At 43.6% G+C, this 17,269-nt stretch overlaps 1 protein-coding gene across 7 annotated transcripts in view; it reads right to left on the bottom strand.

Annotated features, from left to right (window-relative positions):
- The window catches only part of TIAL1 (TIA1 cytotoxic granule associated RNA binding protein like 1), a 232,638-nt gene that overhangs the window by 91,816 nt on the left and 123,553 nt on the right, over positions 1-17,269 (bottom strand). For all 7 annotated transcript variants that reach the window (XR_003942079.1, XM_030202615.1, XM_030202616.1 and 4 more), the window contains one exon: positions 13,965-14,073. Coding sequence is in view for 6 of the 7 variants with exons in the window: in XM_030202615.1 (XP_030058475.1) it covers positions 13,965-14,073 (109 nt within the window). In the remaining variant the exon portion in view is untranslated. The remainder of the gene's footprint in view (positions 1-13,964; positions 14,074-17,269) is intronic.

Here is a 17,269-nt window from a genome sequence, read left to right as displayed (position 1 = left end):
AATAATACCTAACAGTCTATTTGATTTCTTAGACGCAGCAGCACACTAAGCAGAGTGTTTCAACGTACCATCGACGACAATGCCTAGATCCCTTTCTTGGTCGGTGACTTCTAACGTGGAACTAATTATATAATTTGGGTTCCTCTTTCCCGAATTATAGTTATATAATGCAACTTTAATGCGCGCAAGTGCATCACTTTGCACTTGCTCACATTAAACGTCATCTGCCATTTAGACACCCAGTCTCCCAAAGTCCTATTGTAATTTTTCACAATCCTCTTGCAATTTAACAACTTTGAATAACTTTGAGTTGTCAGCAAATTTAATTACCTCACTAGTTACTCAGCACAGACCCCTGAGGAACACCACTATCTACCCTTCGCCATTAAGAATACTGACCATTTAACGATACTCTCTGTTTTCTATCTTTTAACCAGATTTTAATCCACAATAGGCCACTACCTCCTATCCCATGACTCTCCAATTTCTTCTGGAGACTTTCATGAGGTACTTTGACAAGTGCCTTTTGAAAATCCAGATACACAATATCGACCGGCTCACCTTTATCCACATGTTTGTTCACCCCTTCAAAGAAATGTAATAGATTGGTGAGGCAAGATTTCCCTTCACTAAATCCATGTTGGCTTTGTCTCATTAATCCATTCTTTTGAATATGCTCTGTAATTTTGTTCTTTATAATAGTCTATACCATTTTGCCCGGCACCGACGTCAGGCTCACCAGTCTATAATTTCCCCGATCCCATTTGGAGCTTTTTTTTTTTTTTAAATCGGTGTTACATTGGCCACCCTTCAATCTTCTGGTTCCACACTCGATTTTAAAGATAAATTACATATTACTAACAATAGTTTCGCAAGTTCATTTTTCAATTCTATCAGTACTCTGGGACAAATACCATCTGGTCCAGGACATTTGCTACTCTTCAATTTGTCAAATTGCCCCATTACATCCTCCAGGTTTATAGAGATTTCATTCAGTTTCTCCAACTCATCAGCTTCGAATACCATTTCTGGCACCAGTATCTCTCCCAAATCTTCCTCGGTGAAGACCGAAGCAAGGAATTCATTTAATCTCTCTGCTATGGTTTTGTCTTCCCTGATTACCCCGTTTACCCCTGGTCATCTAGCAGTCCAACCAATTCTTCTCTTGGCTTCTTGCTTTTAATACACGTAAAAAAAAAGTTTTTACCATGTGTTTTTGCCTCCAACACAATCTTTTTTTCTCAAAGTCCCTCTTCGCCTTCCTTATCAGTGCTTTGCATTTGCATTCTTTATGTTGTTTCTTATTATTTTCAGTCGGCTCCTTCTTCCATAGTCTGAAGGACTTTCTTTAGCTCTAATAGATTCCTTCACTTCACTTTTTAACCATGCCGGCTGTCGTTTGGTCTTCCTCCCTCCTTTTTTAATACACAGAATATATTTGGCCTGGGCTTTGAACAGCATCCACACCTGATGTAAATGTTTGACCCTCGCAGCTGCTCCTATAAGTTTTTTTCCCCCACAGTTCTTCTCATTTTATCATAGTCTCCTTTTTGAAAGTTAAACGCTAACATATTGGATTTCCTGTGTATACTTACTCCAAAGCTAATATCAACATCTCCTTTCTTCTGTTAGTTACACCAATTCTCTATGAAGCCTAGCATTCTTCTGGCAGCGGCCACCACTTTGTCGAACTGTTTCTTCACTTTCAGATCCTTGGACAACAATTACCCCAAGATCCTTCCCTGAGTCGAGTTTACCAATCTTTCTCCTCCTATCTGGTATTGCACCCCAACTGCATCACTCTGCACTTCTTGCCATAAACATTTTAACTGCAAGACCCTCGACCATTCTTCTAACACTTGCTGATCCCTTCACATGGTTTCTACTCCTTCCAGGGTATCCACTCTATTGGCAAAGTCTCTCACAAATATATTAACAGAATCGGCCCCAGCACAGACCCCTAAGCAAAACCACTACTCACCTTCCTTTCCTCCAAGTGGATTCCATTTACCACCACCCTCTGTCATCTGACAGTCAACCAGTTTCCAATTTGGGTCCTAAGTTCAGCCCTCTCAGCTTATTCACGAGTCTTTGGTGAGAAACCGTTATCAAAGGCTTTGCTGAAATCCAAGTAGATTACATCTAGTGCACGTCCTTCACTCAGTTCTTTGGTCAGTCAGTCAAGGAGGAAGTCAATGAGAATCATTTGGCAGGAATTTCCTTTGGGTAAAGCCATGTTGCCTCAGATCCTGTAACCCATTGGGTTCTAGAAAATTAACTATCCTTTCTTTCAGCAGAGACTGCATTATTTTTCCAACCACTGAAGTGAGAATTACCGGCCTGTAGTTTCCTACTTCTTCCTTGTCTCTGCTTTTGTGAACAGCGACCACATCCGCTTGTCTCCAAATCCAGCGGAACCTCTCCGGTCTCTAAAGATCTATTAAATAAATCTTTAAGATGTCCCAACAGGACTTCTCCGAGCTCCCTCAGTATCCTGGGATGTATCCAGTCCCTTAGCTCTGTCTACCTTCAGATTCTCAAGCTGTTTATAAAGGCTTTCCTCAGTGAATGGCACAATATCCACTCCATTCCCAGATATTCCCTCGGCAGCTGATCACAGTACTTCCCCAGAATTTTCTTCCAGAAGTAATTATTTAGCATATTCACTTTATTTTATTTATTTGTTGCATTTATATCCCACATTTCCCACATATTTGCAGGCTCAATGTGGCTTACATAATATGCACATTTATAGTACATTCTTTCACCAATTAGAATAAAATTCCAAGATAGCAGTGTGGAATCATTATGGATAGAAATTCCATGTGTGAAGGGAAGGAGTATGCTTGCAGGACTGTACTACCGTCCGCTGGGACAGAACGAACAGATGGATGAAGTAATGTTTACAGAAATTAGGAAAGCAGACAAATTGGGGAACGCTAAATAATGGGTGCTTTCAATTACCCCAATATTGACCGGATGAATGTTACATCAGGGAGTGCCAGGGCAATAAAATTTCTTGGAGCAGCTGGTCCAGGAACCGACAAGAGGGGGAGCCATTTCGGATCTGGTTCTTGGTGGCGTGCAGGGCGTAGTGCGAGAAGTAGCAATGTTGGGTCTGCTGAGAAACAGTGATCATAACATGATCATGTCTGAGCTACTATCTAGGATAACCCGCAAATGAAATCTACTGTAGCTGCATTTAATTTTCGAAAGGGCGACTATAATATAATGATGAAAATGGTTAAAAAGAAACTAAAAGGATCGGTGGCAAAGGTTAGGACGCTAAATCAGGCGTGGACTTTATTCAAAATAATAAGCAACATAAGCACTGGCAAGTCAGATGGAAAGCATTAATAAAGAAGACTAAAAAAGATTATTTTTTATTTATTTTAAGCATTTACATTTATAAGATTCACATAAACAGAAAAATGGCAGGCAATACTTTATTCTAAAATAGAGAAAAATCAAGCAAAGCGAAAAAAGGAAAAAATATTAGCCTTCTTAGACCACAAGCAGAGAATTGTGGGGGCTCAGTTCGTAAGAGGCAATTATATAAAGAAAATAGAAAAAAAAACGAAATCCAAAGATTACATTTCTAGCATACGGCCTGGCCTATCACCCGAATATTCTAACATGTTCTCTGTCAATTTTATTAATATACAGTCTACTTAGTGATCTTCTTAGCTTCAATGAAAATCCGTAATTGGGCTGGATCAAAAAAAATATATTTGTTACCCTGAAATTTCACACAACATTTACAGGGATACGTCAACAAAAATGAGGCTCCCATTGCCTTAACCTCCTCTCTAAAAGCCAAAAACTCTTTACACCTTTCTTGAGTTGTCTTTGTGACATCTGGAAAAATCCAGATCTTTTGTTCACAAAAAGTTTTTAAAGAATAACTTCATTAAAGCGTTTAAATCTTGCTCGAAAACAAAAGAGATAAGTAAAGTCCGGCGTTCTTTAATTTCTAACATAGTAACATAGTAGATGACAGCAGAAAAAGACCTGCACGGTCCATCCAGTCTGCCCAACAAGATAACTCATATTTGCTGCTTTTTGTGTATACCCTATTTTGATTTGTACCTATGCTCTTCAGGGCACAGACCGTATAAGTCTGCCCTGCACTATCCCCGCCTCCCAACCACCAGCCCCACCTCCCAACCCGCGGCTCTGGCACAGACCGTATAAGTCTGCCCAGCACTATCCTCACCACCCCAGACCTGCCTCCCAACCCCGGCTCTGGCACAGACCGTACAAGTCTGTCCAGCACTATCCCCGCCTCCCAACCACCAGTCCCGCTTCCCAACCACCGGCTCTGGCACAGACCGTATAAGTCTGCCCAGCACTATCCCCGCCTCCCAACCACCAACCCCGCCTCCCGATCTTGACTAAGCTCCTGAGGATCCATTCCTTTCCGCACAGGATTCCTTTATGCTTATCCCACGCATGTTTGAATTCCGTTACCGTTTTCATTTCCACCACCTCCCGCGGGAGGGCAATCCAAGCATCCACTACTCTCTCCGTGAAAAAATACTTCCTGACATTTTTCTTGAGTCTGCCCCCCTTCAATCTCATTTCATGTCCTCTCGTTCTACCACCTTCCCATCTCCGGAAAAGATTCGTTTGCAGATTAATACCTTTCAAATATTTGAACGTCTGTATCATATCACCCCTGTTTCTCCTTTCCTCCAGAGTATACATGTTTAGTTCAGCAAGTCTCTCCTCATACATCTTGTAACGCAAATCCCATACCATTCTCGTAGCTTTTCTTTGCACCGCTTCAATTCTTTTTACATCCTTAACAAGATACGGCCTCCAAAACTGAACACAATACTCCAGGTGGGGCCTCACCAATGATTTATACAGGGGCATCAACACCCCCTTTCTTCTGCTGGTCACACCTCTCTTTATACAGCCTAACAACCTTCTAGCTACTGCCACCGCCTTGTCACACTGTTTCGTCGCCTTCAAATCCTCAGATACTATCACCCCAAGATCCCTCTCTCCGCCCGTACCTATCAGACTCTCCCCGCCTAACACATACGTCTCCCGTGGATTTCTACTTCCTAAGTGCATCACTTTGCATTTCTTCGCATTGAATTTTAATTGCCAAACCTTAGACCATTCTTCTAGCTTCTGTATGTCCTTTTTCATGTTTTCCACTCCCTCCGGGGTGTCCACTCTGTTACAGATCTTAGTATCATCCGCAAATAGGCAAACTTTACCTTCTAACCCTTCGGCAATGTCACTCACAAATATATTGAACAGAATCGGCCCCAGCACCGATCCTTGAGGCACTCCACTACTTACCTTTCGCTCCAAGCGAATTCCATTCACCACCACCCTCTGGCGTCTGTCCGTCAACCAGTTCCTAATCCAGTTCACCACTTCGGGTCCTATCTTCAGCCCCTCCAGTTTATTTAAGAGCCTCCTGTGGGGAACCGTGTCAAAAGCTTTGCTGAAATCTAAGTAGATTACGTCCATAGCTCGTCCCTGATTTAATTCTCCTGTCACCCAATCAAAGAACTCAATGAGGTTCGTTTGGCACGATTTCCCTTTGGTAAATCCATGCTGTCTCGGATCTTGCAACTTATTGGCTTCCAGGAAATTCACTATCCTTTCCTTCAGCATAGCTTCCATTACTTTTCCAATAACCGAAGTGAGGCTTATCGGCCTGTAGTTTCCAGCTTCTTCCCTATCACCACTTTTGTGAAGTGGGACCACATCCGCTGATCTCCAATCCCTCGGAACCTCTCCCGTCTCCAAGGATTTATTAAACAAATCTTTAAGAGGACCCGCCAGAACCTCTCTGAGCTCCCTCAATATCCTAGGATGGATCCCATCCGGCCCCATGGCTTTGTCCACCTTTAGCTTTTCAAGTTGTTCATACACACTCTCTTCCGTGAACGGTGCTCTATCCACTTCAATCTCATTTGTACTTTTTGCAGTCCATCGCGGTCCTTCTCCAGGATTTTCTTCTGTGAAAACAGAACAGAAGTATCTATTTAGCAAATTTGCTTTTTCTTCATCATTATCCACATAGCGGTTCGCAGTATCTTTTAGTCTCACAATTCCCTTTTTAGTCATTTTCCTTTCACTAATATACCTGAAGAAAATTTTGCCACCCCTCCTTATATTTCTCGCCATTTGTTAGAGATTCCTCAAGAAATTCTGAAATATTTGAAATATCCAACTCGGGATTTTGTTGCAGAGGTATTCTGTTATTCATTTTTTTGGATAACGGAAGATAATATATTTTATTGACCGGTGGGATCGCAGCTTCTGGATATAGAAGAATTTCCGTCAAGTATTTTTTAAATAAATCAATTGCTGATATCCCTCTGGCCAAAGGAAAATTCAAAATCCTAAGATTCAAACGCCGATTGAAATTTTCAATCTGTTCTATTTTACGAGCAGTCATAGTCTTATCTTTAATCAAAAGCTCCATAGTGGTTTTCAAAGTTTAATAATTAAGTTGTATTTGTGATATCCGTGTCGTCATATCTTGCCAAGGTTAGGGAATCTACTTTATTCACCAACATAGTTGTTTCTTGCGCAGCTTTTGTAACAGTAACAGTCAAATTTTGTACAGCTAACCAAATAGATTGTAATGTTACCTCCCTGGGAGTCAAAGCTTCCAAGTTGATATCTTCTGCGCCTTGAAGCGAGGGACTGCCGCGCAAAGCTATACCGCTACTGACTTCCAGCTCGGATAGCCCTTGTACTTTGCTTCGAAGGGTCGCAGGACAGGGTGGTAAGTCGGAGCTTGGTGGTGATAATGTTGTCTCATTCCCAGGTGACGATGCCGCTCCTCCAACTACCAATACAGCAGGATTCACCAACCCAATATTAATCGGGGAGCTCATAGCATAGCGATGAAGCGTTTGTTGGACAGGAGAAGAGGTTCTCGCCGGCGGCAGCACGGACTTTACCACCCCCTTCCTCTTGGTATGAGGCATTAATATTTTAATTGGGGAAAAAAAGCTTGCAAATCCGAGGCTCCGGTCCCCAGTAGCTCCTCGCAAACGCTTGAGCTAGGCCGCCATCTTCGACTAAAAAAGAATATGAAGAGAAACTTGCTGCAGAGGCTAAAACTCACAGTAACAATTTTTTCAGGTACAACAGAAGTAGAAAGCCTGCAAGGGAATCCATGGGAACTGATTATTATTAGATCACGAAGGAGCAAAACGAGTGCTAAGGGAAGCCAAGACCATAGATTGTAAGCTCTTTGAGCAGGGACTGTCTTTCTTCTATGTTTGTGCAGTGCTGCGTATGCCTTGTAGCGCTATAGAAATGCTAAATAGTAGTAGTAGTAATAGTGGAGAAACTGAATGAATTCCTTGCGTCTGTCTTTACGGAAGAAGATGTAAGAGATCTGTCTGTTCTGGATTTGGTTTTCAAGGGTGACGATGCAGAGGAACTGAAAAAAATCAAGGTGAACCTGGAAGAAGTACTGAGCCAAATTGACAAATTAAAGAGTAGTAAATCACCTGGACCAGATGGCATACATCCAAGGGTACTCAGAGAACTCAAGCATGAAATTAGTAGTAGTAGTAGTAATAATATGTTAACTGTCGTTAAAATGGTCCATAGTACCTGAAAATTGGAGGGTGACACCGATTTTTAAAGAGGGTTCTAGGGGTGATCCAGGAAATTATAGACCGGTAAGCCTGACGCCGGTGCTGGGCAAAATAGTGAAAACTATTATAAAGAATAAAATTACATAACACGTAGACAAACAGTTTAATGAGACAAAGTCAGCATGTGTTCAGCCGAGGGAAGTCTTGCCTCACCAATCTGCTTCATTTCTTTGAAGGCATGAATAAACATGTGGATAAAGGTGAGCCGGTTGATGCAGTGTATCTAGATTTTCAGGAAGCTTTTGATAAAGTGTAGAATTATGAGCACAGTCATGCACTATGGAAAGGGTCAAAAGGCCAGAGATTGATAAGCCTGTGTGACTCTGGAATCTATCAGAGGCTGATGAGCCTGCATGACTCTGGAATTTATGATCTATTATGATATCCTTATAGGCAAGCAGGCTTCGGAAAGAAACTAGTATAAACAACAGGAGAATGTGGATTAGCAACTTAAGGGAACATAGATGGTGAGAACAGAGAACAGAATGATCTCTGAGGAAGGTAAGTGCTAAAGTAATGTGAAGCATTGTTTAACATAAAAGTATATAAGCAGCTGAACCAGACTATTACTTTGGAGAGACGGGTTCAGATAATACCTTTGTATAGCAGAGCCTGTTCTCCCATGAGAAACTATTAATTATATCTGTACCTTTATATATCTGTACTTTGGTAAGTAAATAAAAATAATTGACTCTCTCATATGCACGTAGCCCTGGTTTCTTTTATCCCCCCAAATTGTTGATGGCTGGTACATGCTAATTTGGGAGGGGTACAAGGGGACTAAAAACAAAAGTTCCTCATGAGAGATTCCTGAGAAAATTAAAGAGTCATGGGATAGGAGGCAAGGTTCTGGAGTGGATTAGGAATTGGTTAATGGACAGAAAACAGAAGTTAGGGTTAAATGGTCATTTCTCTCAATAGTGGAGGGTGGACAATGGAGTGCCGCAGATATCTGTACCGGGACCGGTACTATTTAACATATTTATAAATGATAGGGAAATCGTAACGATGAATGAGGTGATCAAATTTCCAGATGATACAAAACTATTCAAGGTTGTTAAAATATGTGTGGACTGTGAAATATAGCAGGAAGACCGTAGGAAATTGTAAGACAGATGGCAGATGAAATTTAATGTGGACAAATGCAAGGTGATGCACATTGGAAAGAATAATCCAAATCATAGTTACCTGATGCTAGGATCCACCTTTATCCTCATCACTCTCCACATAGCCAAAGGTGATGCACATTGGAAAGAATAATCCAAATCATAGTTACCTGATGCTAGGATCCACCTTTATCCTCATCACTCTCCACATAGCCATTCTGAGTATTTTTCAGTCTTGTGATTCCATTACTATCTTTTCTCCTTTCCCCAAAATACCTGAAAAGGGTCTTATCTCCTCTCAACATCTTTAGCCATTTTTTTTTCTTCCACCTATGCTTTCTCTAGGTATATTTCCCTCTTCAATTCTTTGAGTTTAATAAATCTTTTCAGTGATCCTCTCATTCTGTAGCTCTGTATTTCTTGAACAAAGCCTCTTTCGTTCTTATTTTTTTGGCTACTTGTTTGGAGAACCATAAAGGCTTCCCATTTCTCTTGCTTTTACTTACTTTCCTTGCATAAAGCTCAGTTGCCATATTTACAGCAGCTTTCAGCTTGGACCATTGATTTCCACTTCACCTACCCATGTCATCAGTTCCTTCTTCAGGTATTCCACCATTTTACCGAAATCAGTATGTCTGAAATCCAGTACTTTGAGTTTTGTGTCTCTGCACTCCACCTTCGCCGTTATATCAAACTATATTTTGAGATGATCATTATTACATAGTTGGGCACCCACCCAGATACTGGAAACACTTCTCCATCTGGGAGCACTAGATCCAGCATCGACCCTTCTCTAGTGTGTTCCTTCATCATTTCGCTGAGTGAGGCACTTTGACAGGCATCCACAATCTCCCTACTTCTTTACAATTCTGGTGGACAGTTGGACTACATCTCCTAGATCCCCTGCAGCTTGAAACCACTGGGAAGCTAGGGTCCATTGATCTGATCTCATATGTAGACGTGCCATGGGAGTTACATGAACTATAGAGGCCATGTGCCCCAGAAGTCTCAACATTTGCTGACCCGTGGCCTGCTGGGACGCTCGAACCATGGACACCAGGGACAGAAAGTTATCCGCTCTTGCCTTGGGAAGGTAAGCTCGAGCTGTCTGAGTGATCAACAGGGCTCTAATGAATTCCAATTTTTGGACTGGGGTGAGATGGGACTTGGGATAACTTATGACGAACCCCAGTAGTTCTAGCACCGAATAGTCATTTGCATGGACTCCAGAGCACCCTCCTCCGAGGTGCTCTTCACCAGCCAATCATCGAGATAAGGAAACACATGCACTCCCAGTCTACGTAGCGACGCTGTGACTATAGTTAGGCATTTGATAAACACTCTGGGCGCAGACGCCAGGTCAAAAGGCAGTAAACGGTACTGAAAGTGCTGTGTTCCTAGCCAAAATCTAAGATACTTCCTGTGAGCTGGGAAGATCGAGATGTGGGTGTAAACATCCTTTAAGTCCAGAGAGCATAGCCAATCGTTTTCCAGAATCATGGGAAGAAGGGTGCTGAGGGAAACCACCCTGAACTTTTCTCGGACTAGAAATTTGTTCAGGGCCCTTAGGTTTAGGATGGGACGCATTCCCCCTGTTTTCTTTTGTACAAGGAAGTACCTGGAATAGAATCCCAGCCCTTCTTCCCCTGGTGGAACGGGTTTGACCGCTTGGGCCTGTAGAAGGGCGGAGAATTCCTCTGCAAGTACCTGTTTGTGCTGGGAACTGTAAGAATGAGCTCCTGGTGGACAATTTGGAGGTTTGGATTCCAGATTGAGGGTGTGTCCTGACCGGACTATTTGAAGAACCCACCGTTCGGAGGTTATGAGAGGCCACCTTTGGTGAAAAAATATCAACCTCCCCCCAACCGGCAAGTCATCCGGCACGGACACTTTTTCTGAGGCTATATTGAATTGGAGCCAGTCAAAAGCCCATCCCTTGCTTTTGCTGGGGAACCGCAGAGGCCTTAGGCGCAGGCTATTGACGAGAACGCTGGGACTGAGCCTCGACAGGCTGCCGAGAAGCAGGAGTGTACCTACGCCTATCATAGGAATAGGGAGCACTCCTCTTCCCTCCAAAAAACCTCCTAGATGAGGAGGTAGTAGCAGAAGACGCCCGGCAGGAGAGAGAATCCATAGCATCATTGTGCTTTTTGAGCTGGTCAACCAGATCCTCTACTTTCTCACCAAAAAGTTTATTCCCCTGGCAAGGAACATTCGCCATCCGCTGCTGGACCGAATGATCCAGGTCAGAGACATGCAGCCATGAGAGTCTGCACAACACTATACCTTGGGCAGCGATTCTGGATGTTACATCAAAAGTGTCAAACGTACCCCTGGCCAGGAATTTTCAACACACCTTCTGCTGCCTGGCGAAAAGGCTTGGCCTGCTCCGGAGGGAGCGCATCAACCAAGCTAGTTGCCTCACCGAGTTCCGCAAGTGGATGCTCGTGAAGAGCTGGTATGTTTGGATTTTGGCAGCGAGCATAGCGGCCTGATACGCCTTCCTCCCCAAAGAGTCCAAGGTTCTAGATTCTTTGCCTGGGGGGCGCCGAGGCATAGTCCCTAGTACTCTTGGCTTTTTTGAGAGCGGAGTCCATCACCATAGAATTGTAAGGTAGCTGAGACTTCATCAATCCAGGTTCCCCGTGGATCCGATATTGGGATTCAGTTCTTTTCGGGATCACGGGGTTAGACAGAGGGAACGACCAGTTTCGCATAAGGACTTCCTTCAGTATATTATGCAAAGGAGCCGTTGCAGCCTCTTTAGGTGGAGAAGGATAATCGAGGACCTCGAGCATCTCAGCCCTGGGCTCATCCTCAACCTCAATAGGGAAGGGAATAGACCTTGCAGCCTCTTTAGGTGGAGAAGGTAATCGAGGACCTCGAGCATCTCAGCCCTGGGCTCATCCTCAACCTCCATAGGGAAGGGAATAGCCGCAGCCATTTCCCGGACAAAGAAGGTAAAGGATAGACTCTCCGGTGGAGACAGTCTCCTTTCTGGTATAGGGGAAGGTTCAGAAGAAATCCCAAAAGACCTGAGATCCTCCTCTTCCTCCCACGAGCGCTCATCTTCAGTATCGGACAAGACATCTCTCAGAGCAATCCGAAACTGAGCCTGCCTCGACGCTGAGGAACGATGTCCTCAATGGCGGTGCCCTGATGCACTCATCGAGAGCCGCTGTCGGACAAGGCTACGGGGTTGGGATAGGAGCTGGCAGCAGAATCTGTCGAGGCTCGGGAGCAGGTACCGGGCTGCTAGACTGACACATCGGCACCTCCTGAATAGCGGAAGAATGATCCTCTCGGCGCCAACGCTTCTCGGGTGCCGAATCCCTCGACACCCTGGAGCTCCCGGCACCGTGTGTCGAAGGAGAACCATGATGCTCCTTCTTCACCTTCGCTCAACACCCGTCATTGAGACTCCTCAGTACCGATGAGGAAGACGTGGAATCCTCACGTCTCCTCGGAGCCGGGTCTGACGAAGGTCGGTCCTAGGGGGCCTGCATAGCAGGAGGCCTCGAGACAGGTGGAGACCCACTCGATGCCTCACTGCTCCCAGCACAAGTTGGTCGTTCTGCAGCCATTACCTTCACTCCTGACGTCGATGCATCCCTCAATGTCGATGTCGAAGGACCGGACTGAGCCCCAAAAAGCTTCTCCCGTTGGGCCTCTCGCGACGCTTTGGTCCTCTTCTTCATGTGAAGACACAGACTGCAAGCGGCTGGGCTGTGGTCAGGCCCAAGGCACTGGATACACCAAGCGTGGGTATCGGTACCTGAGATAGTCCGTTGCACTGAGTATGTTTGAAGCCGCTAGGTGAAAGAAAAAACGGCTTTGGCGAAATCAAAAGATGCGATCGTGCCTGTTAAAAAAAAAAAAAAAAAAAAAAGAGGGCACAAAAAGAAGGGAACAACCTGACCGCGCGGCCTATATGTAAGAACAAGCAGCCTGCTTGTCCTCGGAGAAAGAGAATGTGTGGTGGTGGTCATGGGGGGGGGGGGGGGGGGGGGGTGGGGGGTCTCTCTCTCAATGCCATTCCTTCCCACTAGTCTCTCTCAAGTCAACCTCCACCAGTAATCTTTCTTCCTCTCTCTGATCTACCCACCCTCACATGAGCAACAATTTCTGTGTCCCATCCACAACCCTATCACCAGTAGTCGCCATCACTTATTTCCTATCCCCCTAGCAGTCCCTCTTTTTCTAGTGTCACAACATTCTACAATATCCTCAGCTCAATAGTCTCACTCTTCAAAATCATCACTATTTCCCATTAGTTGAGCCTCAACTAAAACTGACAATTCATTTAACTGTTGCTTCTGTTCTCTGGATTGCAGCTGCTACACTACCACTGATGCCCGATTTTCTGGTGTGGAGTATGGAGACTTAACTGCCACCTCTTCTTTGTGTGGTGCCGACATCGCTGCTTTCTTTTCCGGTCCTCTTTCCATTGGCCCATCTCACAACAGTGTGTTTCAAACATCTTTACAGATGGTGGCTATCCAAACAAGGCTTGAAACGAATGATATGTTTCAAGCCTCACTTTGGTTCTCAGTAAACATCAAATGAAGGCAGTGAGGAAAAGGCAGCCAACACAGTTCTGTGCAGAATTCTTCCAGTGGACCCCCTAGACTTGCAATCTCCAAGAGGTCCACGGATCACAGGCTGGGAACCTCTGAGGTGAACTGCCACACATGCTGCATATAGAAAATCTTTGCAATGGCTACAAAGCAGAACTGTGCTATGCTGCTGTAGATAGGTCAGGGTGTGTGAAGATCAGAATTCAGGTGCACTGGAACAAGTGTGTGGCAGAGTTAGTCCTGAAATAACAGGGTTTGTGGTATGAGAGCAGGGATTAATATGAAGTGGCAAAGCATGTATGATGGTGTCAGTGTTGGAAAAGCAAGGAGTGCCATGGGTCCCTAATGAGGTGCATGTAAAGCTGTATTAAAAAGGCAATTCATGTTCCTTGTGACTTTGGACAAGTCACTTTAACCATCACCTTGGATAGAAATTACCTACTGTACCTGGATATAATTTGCCTTGAGCTTCTACTAAAGGAATACGCTAAATTCACACTATTTCATGTCTGCAAATTGTTTTTGTCTAATAAATACTAATCAGGATCTGTCATTCATTAAGAAATGTGCTCTAGATCCATATTATTAATGAAGAAAATCAATTTTTAAAAGGAAGTAATTTCAAACACACTTACTTTCTTGTGTACTTTTAGGAGCAGGTGGTTTGCGTGTTGCCCAATTAGTCCTGATCTGACGACCTCCTAACCACTGGCCTCCCATGTGCACAATTGCATTTTCTGCATCCTGAAAAATAAAAAGATAGAGAATATGTACCAGAATAACCAAAATGGGTGCAATGTTCTTTAAAACTGGGCGCAAAGAAAAAAAAAATGCCTATTTTATAAAGGTTTATAATAGAAGAAACCAGCAAATAATGAAAACATATCTTAACAGAAACTCAGCAGTGCAACTCCAAGTGTATTGAATGTTATCCACTGGAAACACCCACTTCCTCATCAGTTTTTAATCACTGATCTGTGATTGGTGGGTTCAAATTTCAGGGCGTGTATTGAAACTGATTTAAGAGCCTAGTCGCCATTTTGGCTGAAAGTTTTGAGTCAGCAACATGGGTTGGGCGGCATACGCGGCAACAAGTCTTTTTTGTGAGGGATGTTTTATATTAGCTATAGTATCTGAATTTGATGGGTTTTTTTGCAGGAGGTTTTTTTTTTTTTTTTTGAGAAAGCTGAGGCGAAACATGGTGTATGTTGGAAAAGTGTCCCCCTGAGCTAAGTGAAGTAAAACTGAGATGAGTACAATTGATATATATTATAAATAAGAGATTTAAAACTTATAATCGATGTGGAAGTGGGTGTTATATCTCCAGTGGATAAATTCTTGTACACTTGGAGCTGCACAGCTGAGGTTCTGTTAAGATATTTTCATTACTAGGTGGTTTCTTGTATTACAAATCTTTATAAGAGTACAACAGATTTATAGCTCTACTGCCTCTATTGTTATTTTATAAAGGTTAACATAGGCACAGGTGTGCCTTTACAGAACAGGCTTCCAGAACTATCCTCAGCACCACAAAAACGTTCTTGCACAAATTTGCATCTGCTCTGAGCCAGTTACACATATTTGCATATACTCTATGAGTATATTTGTGCATTTTATAAAAGAACAGGTCTGTGGAGTTATTTCCTCCTTAATATATTCTAACAGTATACTGCTTCTTTACATCATTCTATTTTGTGGAAAATGTAGTATATTATTACGATTTATTTGAAGTAAAATTTTCCATACCTTTTTGACTGATTTTTAGTGGATACTACTGTGTAAGGTTTTTTTGAGAATGATGTCTCAGTCCCACACACAGTCATGGAAGACTGGTCATGGGTTTTCATCTGAACATGTAACTGACACTTTAAAGGGAATGTCACTTTTACAAATGGATGCTTCTCCCGGCTCATCCATCTCATGGATCTCTATGTTTAACACTATGAAAAGATTAGTCAAAGCCGAATTACATAGTGCTACTTTGATTGAATATTGCAAGAAAGAGCTCATCCCTAGGGGTTTGAGGATCAATAAAGAACCTAAATTATTTCAGGATGATAAAGTATTTTTAGAACAATGGGCTGGTATCCTGAACAAGTGCTCTCTTGATTTAATGGTGCTCATAATAGACAGAACTACAGAAGTAGCGAACACCATTAGAATAGAAGCTGACAAGATTTGTGAGGGTCTTAAAGCCAAAGAATCGATTGATTCATTTCAAAGACAGCACGATGATATCCTATATAATAATTCTCACCTCCAACGTTCTATGCTTGGGACCGTGGCTCCCTGGCTGCAGGTGGACTGTGAGGCAGACACGCACAGACGTCAAAACAGCTGATTCCAAGGCAAGGAGAGGAGTAGGGAAACACGCTGCTACTCCTCCTACTGCCTCGGAATCAGCTGTCACCCCCCGCGCTACGGCCCCCTCGAAACCCACCCCCTTCCTGAACCTGTCGATCCCCCCCGCCGAAAACCGCACCCCCCCGCCGCTGTTGTGCACTACCTGTGCTGACAGCGGAAGTGTTGTTCTGCCCTTCGGGTGGGTTCCTCAATCAGCTTCTCAGAAAGTTTAACTCCGTACATCTGACGTTAGACGCATGCAGAGGAACATCCCGACAAGATGACTGAAGAACCAACGGGAAGGAAAAAACAACACTTCGGCTGTAAGAACAGGTAGCACAACAACGGCGGCAGCGGCGGCGGGGGGAAGTTTTTGCCGGAACGGGGGGGGGGGGGGGGGGGAACGACAGATTCGCGGAAGGGAGGGTTCAAGGGGGCCGTAGCACGGGGGGGGGGGGGGAGGGGGGGGGGAATTGCCTGCCTAAGGCCCGTTTCCTTGCCTACAGAAACGGGCCTTTTTTACTAGTTAAATATAAGATTGAACAATTTCGTATGGATATTCAGAAATTGAAAATTAAAAAATTGCACAGAGACGAAAAAAATTATGAGGCCAAGACAGTTTATCCATGGTTGGAAACGAATAAGGCTAGTGGAGCCGCTCCATTCGAAGAAGACAAGCGGAGTATGTCTGATAGTGGCTCCTCAGGGTCTGAACAAGCTTTTTTAGGCCGAGGACGAGGCACCCGAGGAAGGAGTCGACGAGGCAGAGGAGGGAAGCGGAGAGGTGCATACCAAGAGCCTCCGCAGGCAGATCGCCCGTCGACGCGGTCCCGACAGCAGTAAATGAAATAGCTATTGTGAATTTATCATCATATACGTTGACAGCAGCAGAATGCCGACTGCTGTCTCAGGGCCTATCATTTGTCCCCACTTGTTTTCATGATTCATTTCAATTGAGAATCGAGCTTGAAAAGTTCTTGAGAATATTGCAGTTGAAGATGCATTTCTCCGATGTGGAAGAAGGGCGTGCTGATATCTCTGTGGTGAAACATAAATCTAAATGGTCCCCCCCCTGGACCTTTGAATCTGCTTTTGGAATCATTTCGACATCTGATTTTGCAAGATTTTGACAAAATTGCTAAAAATGCAGCTAAGTTCAAGAAATTTAATTTAACACTTGAAGAACATAACGCTCTCATCTCCCTAAGGTCTAGGTCAGAGATAGTGATTAGGAGAGCTGATAAAAAGGGGGGGCCATCGTGATTTTAGATACAGACAAGTATAAAGCAGAGATTCTCAGACAACTCCACAATCCTATTGACTATGTGCCATTAGCCATAGATCCTACTAGGCAGTTACAACACCATATTTTTTCCATAACCAGCAAAGTGTATGCGGAAGGCATATTGACTCAAAAGGAATACAATTTTTTGAATACTTCATATCCTAAAATTCCAGTAATTTACATCTTGCCTAAGATCCACAAGACGTTAGTTGATCCTCCAGGAAGACCAATTATTTCTAGTAGAGGCTCTGTTTTAGAGCCACTCTCCATGTTTGTCGATTGTTTTCTGCAACCATTTGTCACAGAAGGAGA

Source organism: Microcaecilia unicolor, chromosome 5 (assembly GCF_901765095.1).
Source record: "Microcaecilia unicolor chromosome 5, aMicUni1.1, whole genome shotgun sequence".
Taxonomy (NCBI): Eukaryota; Metazoa; Chordata; class Amphibia; order Gymnophiona; family Siphonopidae; genus Microcaecilia; species Microcaecilia unicolor.
This window is presented reverse-complemented; position numbering and strand designations above follow the sequence as displayed.